The 13,039-nt window shown below is 33.3% G+C and overlaps 1 protein-coding gene and 1 pseudogene across 11 annotated transcripts in view; both read right to left on the reverse strand.

The window, feature by feature from the left end:
• Positions 1-642: 642 nt before the first annotated feature.
• LOC141569974 (large ribosomal subunit protein eL32 pseudogene) lies at positions 643-1,141 on the reverse strand (annotated as a pseudogene).
• Positions 1,142-6,210: 5,069 nt separating this feature from the next.
• Positions 6,211-13,039, reverse strand: part of N4BP2 (NEDD4 binding protein 2) — a 71,010-nt gene continuing 64,181 nt past the window's right edge. For all 11 annotated transcript variants that reach the window (XM_019751983.3, XM_074324577.2, XM_019751979.3 and 8 more), the window contains 2 exons: positions 10,859-10,982; positions 6,211-9,624 (listed from right to left, as the gene is read on the reverse strand). In XM_019751983.3, the coding sequence (XP_019607542.3) occupies positions 9,579-9,624; positions 10,859-10,982 (170 nt within the window). In that variant the 3' untranslated portion in view covers positions 6,211-9,578. The remainder of the gene's footprint in view (positions 9,625-10,858; positions 10,983-13,039) is intronic.

Raw genomic sequence — 13,039 nt, forward strand, 5'->3', positions numbered from 1 at the left:
TAACAAAAATCTAAAAATGTGGGAGTAGCTTTGGAACTTGGCAGTGGAGAGAAGCTGGAAGAACCTTGAGGACAGAAGCAGTAATAGACTTGAAGAGACTGTTGAAACCTGACAGGCTTTGAGGAGACTGCCAGGGAGGGCAATTGAGGGTCATTAGTTTACTATGACAGCCCAGGGAAAATGTATCTTGGTTTTCTCCTTGATAAATCGTTAAGTCTGAGCTTCTTAGACCGCTGCTGAGGGCGTATGCATCATGGTTCAACGCACAGGCTTTGGAGCCTGATTACCTTGATTTGAATCCTGGTTTCATCACCTCTTATCTGTGTAATCGTGGGCATTGCTTAACCTTTGTGCCTCAATTTTCCTCACTGGATTATTCTGATTAAATGTTATGCAATGGAAACTTACAATGGTACCTAGTTTTTTCTGTGTCCCTTGGCAGAGTTGATTACAGTTGCGGACCTGCAAACCAGGGTTGGCGTAGAAGGCAAGGAAGGCTACCTTGAACAGCTAACAAAGGGGTAAGGTCTTTGTGGTGGGCTACCCTAGTAGGGCATCTTACCGTGGCCCACCTGAATCATCTGGGGTATTAATTTAAAATTCAGGGCCCAACCTTCTGAGATTGATTTAGGAAGTCTAAAGGAGGGCAGAAGTCTGTATTTTATTTATTTCTTTTGCAGAATTTTACGGTTTTATTAAAACACAATTTGCACACAAGCTGTCCATTTTCTTCACTGTGCAGCTGGGCATTGGGATTGGTGACTCTGATGACTAGTGGGCTGCTCCTTCCACAATGGCTTTGGTGTTTTTTGAGGAGACGATGTGAGCAGTCTCAGCACAGTGAGGTTTGTTGCACATGAGCAGCACTACAAGCTCCCTTGACTTTGTAGACCAGGAACTTCCGAAAGCCACTGGGCAGCGTGTGCTTTGTTTTCTTGTTACTCCCATAACCAATGGTGGGCATCACGATCTGCCCTTGACTCTTCTGTGCACCCTGTTGTCAATGCCTCTGGATTTCCGCCAGTTATGCTTAATTTTGACATATCAGTCTGGTGCCCGATGAACTTCTTGGTCCTCTTTTTGACAATCTTGGGCTTTGCAGGTGGTCTGAGGGTAGCCATGTTACTGAGTAGGAGATGAGTGCCACCTCCGTAAGCAGCATAGAGGAAGAGCAAAAATTTGTATTTTAACTGAGCATTTTGTAGATTCCTCTGTACACTAGAATTTGAGAAACATTACTCTGAGGAAAGGGAATCTAGGCAAATGGTCCAAAGATTAATGTCTTTGAACCCCACTATCTTATCTTTAAAATTAAGGCAAAGTTTTCTATTCTTCTCAACAACTTATCCATTTTTTATTTCAATATACAAATAAAGTACGTTAAATAATATGTATTTGCCATTTAGTAAAATTAATGCTCCTGAAAGATATGCTGCATTTGTCCTGGACTTGCGGTACCCCCTGGCATACCTCTACATATACCAGTTGACATGCAAACCTTTTGTGATACACACATCAACCTATTTTATATCTAGTACCTGGTTTGACAAGTACCATGAGTGTCATAAATACAGACACTTGATAATCCACTCTCTAGCTCCACTTTCTTCTAATGAGCTACTGTAGAGTCTGAAAAGTTTAAAACTACATTTTCTAGAACCCTCTTGCAAGGTAAAAATCTAGATACAAATAGTTTCTACCAATTAGATACACTCTTATGAGATTTGGGAGGCAGAATTAAGTTGAAGGCCATCTATCTACTGCTCTGGCTCATTATTCTAAAAAGTCATTATGGAGAGGTCAGGTTTTTCTGCAACACTTTTCTGGTATCTGGTCACCAGCTCTGGGTATGCTGAGAGCGGGTTGTGGTGATGGTGCCTTGGTGTCCATCTGATTCCTCGCCTTTTAGTTATGGCAGAGATGGCAGCTACTGTGACAGGTTAACTCTGTTCTGCAGTGTCCTGGAAATCATTTCCAGAGCCAAGTCTAGCGTCCACTTCTCCAGATCTTCTACCAACTTTTTAAAAATACTTTTTATAATAAATATTTTCAAAAATAGACATTATAAAGTAATGAACCCCTAGCTTCAACATTTACCAGCTTAGACCAATCTTATTTCATAAATACCCCCACCCACTTCATCTTATTTTCAAGTAAATTCCAGATATTGTATCATTTTATGTAAATACTTCAGGATGTAGATCTTTTTCAAAAAGTAAAAACTTAAAAAAATATAACCACTGTGAGATTATAGAAAATATATATTGGATCTCTGCCCCCCATCTCCCCACCCCCTGTTCCTGGCACAGAGCTTCTGAAACCATTGTAATTTCCTAAGTGTTAAGAACACTAGAAGCATCTCTTGTTCTAGTATTTGTCTTTGACGCCATCTCTGGCACAGGGCTCCTAAAACCCCTGTAAATTCCTAAGTGGTAAGAGTAGTAGGAGCCTCTTTTATTCTACCGAGGTCTCTGGGTGGGCTCCTGAATGGGTGCTGGTCACCAGGGACAAAGCCTGTAATTTTCAGCCCCACTCTCCATCCTCCAGAGAGAGGAGAAGGGCTAGCAATGGAATTAATAATTGATTATGCCTCTGTGAAGAATCCTCCATAAAACCCCAAAAGTATGGGCTCATACCATAAAACTCCTAGAAGAAAACATAGGAGGTAAACTCCTTCACATCCGTCTTGGCAATTTTTTAGATATGATACCAAAAGCACAAGCAACAAAAGCAAAAATCAGCAAGTGGGACTATATCAAACTAAAAATCTTCTGCATAGCAAAGGAAACAATCAACAAAATTAAATGGCAACCTACGAAATGGGAATATCTACAAATTATATATCTGATAAGGGGTTAATATCCAAAATACACAAGGAACACATGCAATTCAACAGAAAAAAAAAAAAAAAAAAAAAGCAATCCAATTTAAAAAATGAGCAGAAGACTTTTCTCCAAAGACATACAAATGGCCAAGTATATGAAAAAGAGCTCAACATCTCTAATCATCAGGAATGCAATCAAAACCACAATGAGATATCACCTCACACCCATTAGAATGGCTATCATCAAAAAGGTAAGAGATAACAAATGCTGACAAGCGTATGGAGAAAAGGGAACCCTGGTACACTGCTGGTGGGAATAAGAATTGGTGTAGCCACTATGTAAAACAGTAAAGGTTCCTCAAAAAATTAAAAAAAGAGGTACCGTATGACCCAGCAAACCCACTTCTGGGTATTGATCCAAAGGAAACAAAATCAGTATCTCAAAGAGGTACCTGCACTCCCATGTTTATTGCAACATTATTCACAATAGCCAATGCATGGAAACAACCTAAGTGTCCATCAATGGATTAAAAAAAAAAAAATGTGGTGTGTATATATACAGTGGAATATTATTCAGCCATAAAAAAAGAAAATCTTGCCATTTTCAACAACACAGATGAACCTTGAGGACATTATGCTTAGTAAGTCAGAGAAAGACAAATATTTGTATGACGTCACTTATATGTGGAAATAAAAATACTGAACTCATAGAAACAGAGTAAAATGGTGGTTGCCAGGGGCTGAGGGGTAGAGGAAATGGGGCTAATCAAAGGGTACATACTTTCTAAGATGAGTAAGTTCCAGGGATCTAAGGTTCAGCATGCTGACTATAGTTAATAATATTGTATTGTATACTTAAAAGTTGCTATAGGAGTAGAGCTTTAAAGTTCTCACCATAACAAGATGATAATTATATGAGGTGAAGGATATGTTAACTAATTTTACTGTGGTAAACATTTCACAATATATACATGTATCAAATCATCACATTGTACACCTTAAACTTATACAACGTTATATGGCAATTATATCTCAATAAAGCTGGAAAATGAAATAACTCCACCACTTCATTTCTTTACCCACCCCACCTCCATGCCCTGCAGGCGCTCCTGAATCTGACGAGAAATGGAACTGCCAATTGATCACATTCTCTGTTATTTCTCTATCCCAAAATATAGTCGTTCCTTGTGTTAAGGGATTTGTTTACATTTTGTTAACTTATTTAATATTAAAATGTTAATAATTAACTATTAAAACTCTAACAAACTCAATTTAAAATGAGATTACTTGGCTTGCTCCAGAACCTATGAAAGGTATGATTGTATAGTTATATATGTATAAAAGCTATGAATTTGAAGTGTTTAAACTTCTTCCTACAGAAAGTCATTTAAACATTTCAATCAGGAGAGCAAAGTTCAAATTTACTACCTCCAAAAAGAATTATTGATCCCCTCCGTCCCGACCTGATTCTTCCAGTTCTTTCCTATGCTGTTTCTAGTTCTTCAGTCACATATACATATTTACATATCCCTACCCTGGTTTACCTAGCTTTAAATAACTTATACCAAGTACTGAGATATTACACATTGGTGTAATTAATAAATGTTTAAGAAAACACAAAAGCAATAATGCAAATATATTAACTAAACACTAGTATCACTAGAACTAACTTACATACCTAATCTAGTTGCCACAACTGAGTTATCAGATCAAAAGTGATTCCATTAGCAGTTAAGTCATCAACTGGAAGCCCATTCCATGAGCTATGTCTTAGTAATATCAGTTGAATTTTTAAGTTAAAATATATGCAACTGTGATTACCTTTTTATTATTCCTAGCACATAGTAGTCATCAACACAGGTCTGTTGAAGAAATATATCAAGAACTAATTTTTACATTATTTGCATTCAGTGATCAAAAATGACGTGGCAGAGACTGCTATTCATTCCCCTAATATCCATTCTCTTTCCTCCAAGAGAAAGCCCAAATTTTAGCTGAACAGATGGCAGTCTGAAATAAAGACAATTTCCCAGCCTCTCTTGCAACTACATGTGACCACGTGACTAAGTTATGGCCAATAAGATATAAGTAGAATTGTCCTATGGCAGCTTCCAAAAATCTATAAAAGATTGCTGGTTCTTGCCTATGGCTCCCTTCTTTTTACTTCCTCCAAGAGAAGGCAGATGTGATGGTTAGAACTCTAGCCACCCACCCTAGGTTAGGAAAATGAGGCATATACCTTGAGTAGGATAGAGTGGTGAGCTAAAATGACCTCAGATCCCCCAAAAATTCATGTAAAAGAGCACACCCATCAGTCCTAGACTTTATACCTCTGGAATTTTATATTGAGAGAAATAAACTTTTGTCTTTGCTTTTGGGAAAACCCATACCAGCTTCTTTTGGATAAAGGAGGAAGGCAGATTTATAAACGACAGATTTTCATAGACAAACACTGTGGAGCCACGTCTATTTCAGTTGGGGATAATAGGATATTACCTTTTTTAAAGTAATTACTCTTATTCTTATGACAGATGCAGTTGCTCTATACTAGGAGTCAGAGAACCAAGGTTCCTCTGTCACTAACTAGCAAATCCATCAACTTCTCTAAGCCTTTATAAGATCCCGATGTATTATAAGAGTCTCTTTAATCTTAAAATAAAACATATATGAAGGGTTCCATAGTATAGTATAAATCACTATACACCAAATAGTTGATGAGACTAATTATAAAATACCTGTGGATAGAAACTCTGTCTTACATTGTATCTCCAGTAACAAGTATTCAATAAACATTTGTTAAAAAAATATTTTTAAGTCCTTGCTAAATGAGTGAATTATTCTATTTTGGAGTTAAATAAAGTTCAAAGGTCTTTAATATTAACTAAAGTATTGCTTGAGTCCCTTAGAGACACAACTCTTAATTTGACGGCAGTCAAAAGATATTAAGGGTGAATGTCAACTACAATTTCATATATATTTACAAGCGGAGTACAGCATTAGGAATAGAGACAGTGGAAATGTAATGGCTGTGTGCGATGTCAGAGGGGTAGTGGATGGGGCAGGTGGGTTGTCACTGTGTGAGGGATATAAATTTTAAATGTTTAACTATTACATTGTTTTGTGCACCTGAAACTAATAAAAAAATGTAAAAAAAAAAAAAAAAAAAGATACAAGGGTATGGGGAGATAAACCTAGCTAATCCATTTATCTGGTTCAAAAGAGGACCCCTACTTGCTACAGCAAAATAATTCAACCTAGAATAAAAGTTGTGGTACAGAAATGAAATTTTAATTTCCCGTTGAAATTACAAAGTTATCCATAAAATATATTTTAATATTTAAACCACTAACCCTACACATCAAATGAAGGACCTCCTCACACTGGACGGTGGCTAAAGTATTTTATTAAATTAAGCATGTACTTTGCAAATGGTTTCATAAGAAATTTTTTAAAGCAGTTATAAAACATTTTCAATAAAAAAGTATAGAGTTAACAGCAAAATTACATTTTCTTTATAGTACAAATAAAAACTTTTGTTTCTGATATACCATCTGAAAATGTTATTATGTATTCTCCAACTGATAGCTGCAATGTTGTATTTTAATGAGAAGTCTCACGGTTAATTCAGTCATTTGTTAACAACAGGTTCATCACTTGGACCATAAAAGTCATCTGCTCAACTTTAAGGAAAATAATAAAATTTGTCATCATATAATGTGAAAATCCTAAAAGGCTCTTTGGGATGTAGATGTTCTCTAGTCTTGTTTCTCTATTAAATTCTATAAAGAGTCATTAAATAATACTGTAAACTTGAATTACATTACTAAAAAAAGCACCATTAACATACATTCTACATCAACTTACTTTACCTTTTAAATGACACTTTTTTTGCTACACATTTAAATTTGTTTAACATGTAAATAAAAATAAGCAATATTTAACCACCACACAGAAAAAATTATCAAACTTCACTTCATCACACAATGGAAAAGCATTTAGAAAAAAGCACTTGGAAAAAACAGCACACATTATTTTTGTGTCTTTTTTATACATTTTGCCATTTTCTTAAATGAGAGCACAGTTAAAACATTGTCAGAGCAATTTCCTGAGTTTCAAAGTTTCCAATTTTAGCTCAGAAATAACCAATCTTGCTATTATTATGTGTCCTTTTTCTAAAGATATAAAACACTTGAATTTAAAAAGAAAAAGAACAAAAATCTGCTATGTAATATGTCCTATATTTAAAGGCCGTGAAATTGCAAATAGCATGGATACACTAATAAATTGAAAAGAACCTCAATTTGAAAATAATATAATCGAGATATATGAACAGCTAATAAATGTAAGACAACATGCTTCCATTTCTTAGGTTCAAGGAAGGAAATGTATGGACTAAAAATACTGTTAAGAGTCGTCTCAGTCCAACACTACATCCCCTGTGGTTTCACATTAGTTCTCTTTTTTCCCCTGGTACACACTGGTAGGAAACTATTGAAAGATATAAATGTTACAAAAACATTCCAAGCTACACAAGAGTTACACTTTTCAAATATGAATACTTTTTCAAAGAGCCATTCTAATGAGTCATATATTAGCACAAATATACCAACATCTGAAAATGGAAAATCCCACACTATCTTTACTTTTGACACATAGGGTTTAGAAATGGGCAGATGAGAAAAAATCTGATAATCACCAAACTATATTACCTTTGGCACATAGGATTTAGAAATGGGAAAAACAAGAAAGGAATAATTATAGAATTTTCTTTCATAATCATGTGTTGCTTAAAGTATACTAGATGGTGGGGCAGGTGGCAGTTTCAGATTAAACAACTTCATAAAAATACATGTAATGCTTAAAATGTGCCTATATATTTATGAATGATGATTAATACCCTAGATTTACCAAAATAGAGCATAAAATTAAAGTTGATACAATATAAAACATAGCTTTTTTAATTTGGTTTCTGCCTTCAAAAATACCTCACCTCTTGTTCTTGTTGACTGCTCTCACATTAATCATAATTATAATATTGAAATAAGTCTAGCTGAAGTGCTCAAAAGCAATAACTTTTTTTATAAACTGGGTGAGGAACTATAAAAACACAAAAAATGAATATTCAGCTGCACACACTCGATTAACTCCAGGTTTTAGTATTGTTAGTCACATTTCTTACATATTAATTTATACGTAAAAATACCTTGTATCATTAACTAATAACTGTAGTTTCGAAAGTTGTTCAACAGAATTGTTTTATTTTTAATGTATACAACTCTTCTACACATTACAAAAAAACGTATGTTAAACTGTTGGCATTTTTTTCTTCTTTTTAACAAATTCTTACAATCTGAAGAATGTGCATAATACTTCAATACCAGTCAGTAACCATTTTTAAATAATAAACATATTTTTATTTTTGCGGAAGTAATATCAACAATGTGGTTCTTTTTTTTAAAAGCATGCTTTCATGATACATAAAAATATGTTTTTGAGTTTTATTTTCATTAAAATGTCTGTTCTTTTGGGAAGCCAATCTATAATTCAGAATTCTTTCCATAACAGCTCAATTCTATAATTTCTGATCCAAATAAATGATTTTTTAAGCTTATCAAAAAGTAACACAATTGTTTGTTAACATTATAGATGCTGAAAATATTCTCCGTATCCAAAGTCAAATTTATTTAAGCCATTGTCTCATATTGGGAAATTATACTTTATCACATTAAACTTGTGTAAAGGAAATTACAATTGACACACTACCAGGACTTTTGAGCTCACTAAAAAACAGAAGTCAATGAAAGTTTTCTTTCAGAAAGTTAGCTCTTTTTAAAAATAGAGTTTAAAAACTTTTCAGTTGTAAGGATTCCTTTTATGATTATATCAAAAATGTTTTCTATATTTGTTTTTAGTTAATTGGATTTTGACCCACTACAGTTTGTAAATTACATGCCTCAATATAGAAGATAGCTGTTTATACTGTCTTAAATACCACTTACATAGACAGTTTAGAAGCAGGTCTCTATATAAGTCGGCAACAGTTGGTAGATATCTGACCATTTCTCCTTCTCTGAAAACTTTTCTGCCTATGGAAGGTATAAAACTGCAATACAATCTCAGACCCCAACTTTCCCCCAGAAAATGCACACACAGAAAAAATAAACAAAAGGTTAAGAGATCAAGGTCACATACAAACACGAAACAGAAGAAAGTGCAATAGTATGTCTTCCTTCCTGTAGGATATGGCAAAATAAAACGGTATTTTTTTAAATTTAGTTGTGAAATCAAAAAGTATTCCATTGTCTTTGTTTGCTCTTTCTTTCATTACTACTACTACTTCTTTTTTTAATACCAGTCTTTGAAAGTCATGAACCAGGTCTCAAAGCACTTTAAATACCTCTTACAGACACCTTTAGAACTTCAGTAAATGTTAAATAATTAATACAAAGATAACATTTTCTCTCTCAGAAAGAATCAGCACACTTTAAAACTTTAAAACTGGAGCTGGTAATTTTCTTGGACAATTTGTAATCAATAAAAATTTTCTTTAATATTTTTAACACATATTTAGCATTTGACTCAGTAAAAAATTAAATTTCTCCTAAATTTTGAAAAACATCACAATGTTTTTTGTTTTACAACTGGACATTATTTCTAATAAAACACATGTTGACAGTAAAATTTACTAAATTACTGCAAATAAAACTAATTTTAGCCTACAAACCTTCACACTGCTAAGTCAAGGACATTTATTTTACTTGAGCATGACTTTCAAGCACCCTGGTTTAATTTCAGAGAACCTGCAGAAATGAGAGAAGAGTCATTTTAAAGACAAAAATTTCAAACTGGTTAAGGAATATATCTTATAATTAATTCCAAGTGCCTATGCTAAATATAATATTTACTATCAAAGTACCTACTCTCCTTTATTAAGTCAATATCCAGGACCAATGTGTATACTTATGTTCCTTTTAATCTATTGTCAAAAATAAATACAATGCTAAAGCTGGGAGTTACTCCTAACTTAATAGTTATTATAATTTAAGATTTTTCAAAATTCTCAAGCCTGAATTTGATGCTGGATCAAGGATAAGATGATATCTGCATTACATTATTTCTATGCATTAAGGCAGTACCAAGAAGAAATCTCTAATAGGTAAGTTTGATTAATCAGGCCATGAAACGCTTTCAACTCCCTCACTGTGAAATTTAAAAAAACACTAGTGTCTAAAATAGATCATTAATCCTAACATGATAATGTTCTGGTCTAACTACTCCTTTTATAAAAGTACCTCTGCAATGTCATCTGTTTTCATGCTCAGAATTAAAACTACTATTTTCTATAATGTACTGAAACATTTTATTACATGACATAAACAAAATATGCTCCACTAATTGAAACCAGAAGTAGGGGGAGGAGGGTATGTAATTATATACATCCTCAGGTAATCTGTCAACAGATCTTTATTCTTGGACTTTTCTTGTCATTTCCCGTTATTAAATAATAATCACTTGATAAAAAAGGACATTTCATATTTGTCAGCTAAAATCATTAATGGCATTTTAACTTATTAAGATGTATAAATTCTGACCGGAATGTTTCTGCTAAAGTTTAAACACATCCAAATTATAACCATTTTTCCAGCACAAGCTCCCAATTCCTTCCAAAATCTACAAATATGTATTTACTTTCAAAGGAACAATTAAACAGTGACCTTAAACTATGGTGTGTGTGATATAATTATCTTGAATACGTTATCAAAGAAATACAAATATACTTATTTTCTTTTAGATTTTAAATTTATGATAGAAATAGTTTTGAACAACTAACACATTTTTCTTTCATTTCTGGTTTACTGGACACCACAAATCCAGCAGGGAATGTTAGATCATAATTTAAGCACTACTTTGTGGCTGAAACCAGATCGTTAAAATTTAGTTAACTATTTTAAGAAATCGTTTTGAGCATACTCTTTGTGTTTACTATCAATATATGGGCAATTGCCATTACTGATAACAGAAATCTATACTCACCTGAAGCTATGGCTTGTTAGGTATTTAATGACAGCTGGTTTGATTCGAGCCACTCCTCCCTGGCTGTGGTTTCCTCTCCCGGTAATCACAGAGAGATAGGGCTTACCACCATCCTGCTTAAATTCTGTTACAACAGGAATTGGAACAGTTTAACATTCATTTAAGTTACATTCTCAATAGAAAACAAACCGTAACTACTCAAACACATATGGAATTATTTTCAAGGGGATTTAGAGATTTTTTTTACTTCAAAAAGCCCCAAAATTGATGTTTTTAAATGTACATTTCATCTATTTTGTTAACTATGGAAGCCTTATAGTAATGTACCCGCTTAAAAGACTTAAGTGGGACTTCTTCCCATGTGGCAAGGGAGATTTCCTTGTGTTATCAGAATTTCTCTCTGAAATAATGATAATTACAATAGTATTAATCATGCCTAAAAATTATTACACACATGGAGTCAGGCATTGTTTTAAGTGACTTGTATTTATTATCTAAGAATCTTCACACAACAATCCTACTAATTAAATACTCTGAAGCCAGCCAGCTTTGGTCTATTTAGCAGCTCTTCCGCTAAATGCCATGACATGACTATGGACAAGTTACTTAGCCTATTTGTGCCTGTTTCCTAATCAGCAAAATGGGATATAAAACAACTACTTTATAGAATATTACCCTCAGGAATGGCTACAGCAAGTCCACTAGTTATAGCATGGACTTCAGTCTTACTGTTGAAGATAACCAATTGTTAACTTAAGAAATTCTTCCAAATAGATGATTTTTAAATATTGAATGAACCTAAGCCTCTTAAAAGACTGCAGCTACCACTCTGGATGTGACCTTGAGAAAATCAAATATATAAATGCTAAAGTCAATAAAATTTTTTTAAAAACCTGTAAATAATGAGTTGATTTAATGAATTTAATAAATACTTGTTCCTCAGTTATAAATAGCACAAGTTTTGACATTTACATTGAAAAAAATAATATATATGTATATAAAACAAATATATATATATATATATATATATATATATATATATTCCATATTCTGCTCATTAAGCTTCCTTAAGACTCCAGCAGATCTACAAACAGATGGTTTTTCAAGTCTCATATTTCCAGGGCAATATTTAGCTTAGAATTTTAAGAGGATATGTTGCTCTTGCATTTTAAATTCCTTCTTTGCTTAAGATCTCCATTTCTACTCTAATCCATATCCATGGCTTCAAGCAATATTTTGTTCAAGATTCAATTCTCCCTGGGTGCTGGCTACACAAGGGTAGTCACTTTGTAAAAAGTTTTTATGCTATACAATTATTATTTGTGTATTGTTCTTTATGGATGTGATGTTACAAATAAAAGTTTACTTTAAAAAAAAAAAAACCTTAGATCTCTTAACTAACTATAATTTGCTCTCATCACTCCTTCACTACTACTCCTCTCATCAGTTAGGTCAGTCTTTTATACCCTCTCACCTTTCAGTAGTCCACTTAGGGCTCTGAAAATGTTCTCTTTGAATCACACACCTCAAATAAAGTTGGTGTTCAAAGGATGTTTGTTTAATGAATTAACATACACTTAGCTTCCCAAATTTCAGGTTATTCCTGCTATTTATCACCTTTTAAAAATCCTGTTTAACTCACTTTTAAGCATATCCCAAATTTCTTATTTCAACTGTAAATATTTCAGTATTTCAGAAAAAACATAACCATAATGTTACCATCATATCTTACAAAATTAAAAACTGTTCATTAATATCATGTTTCTAAAAATGACTAAGAAATTCCCCAAATAGTCTCAAAAAATGTTTTTACAGTGATTTGTTTGTATCAGAGTTGAAACAAGTCCACATATTGCATTTGGTTGATATATTTCTTAAGGAACTTTTCATCTAAAGGTTCTCTCTTCCCCCTGTGTTTTTCTTTACAATTTGTTGAAAAAATTGTATCATTTATCCTGAATTTTCACAGTCTGGATTTTGCTGTGATGGTGCCATTTAACATGTTCCTCTGTTCCCTGTTAAATCCCTAAAAAGTAGTAGTCAGATCTAAAGGCTTTATCTGCTTCAGGTTTATTCTGAGGCAAAAATACCTTATAGGTGGTGGTGTATATTTCAATCAGAAGGCACATTTTTCTTAATTCACCCACAATTTTGACAATCATCTTTTATGATTGTCATAAA

Source organism: Rhinolophus sinicus, chromosome 1 (genome assembly GCF_057876585.1).
Source record: "Rhinolophus sinicus isolate RSI-liver-muscle chromosome 1, RSI-T2T, whole genome shotgun sequence".
In the NCBI taxonomy this organism is placed as follows: Eukaryota; Metazoa; Chordata; class Mammalia; order Chiroptera; family Rhinolophidae; genus Rhinolophus; species Rhinolophus sinicus.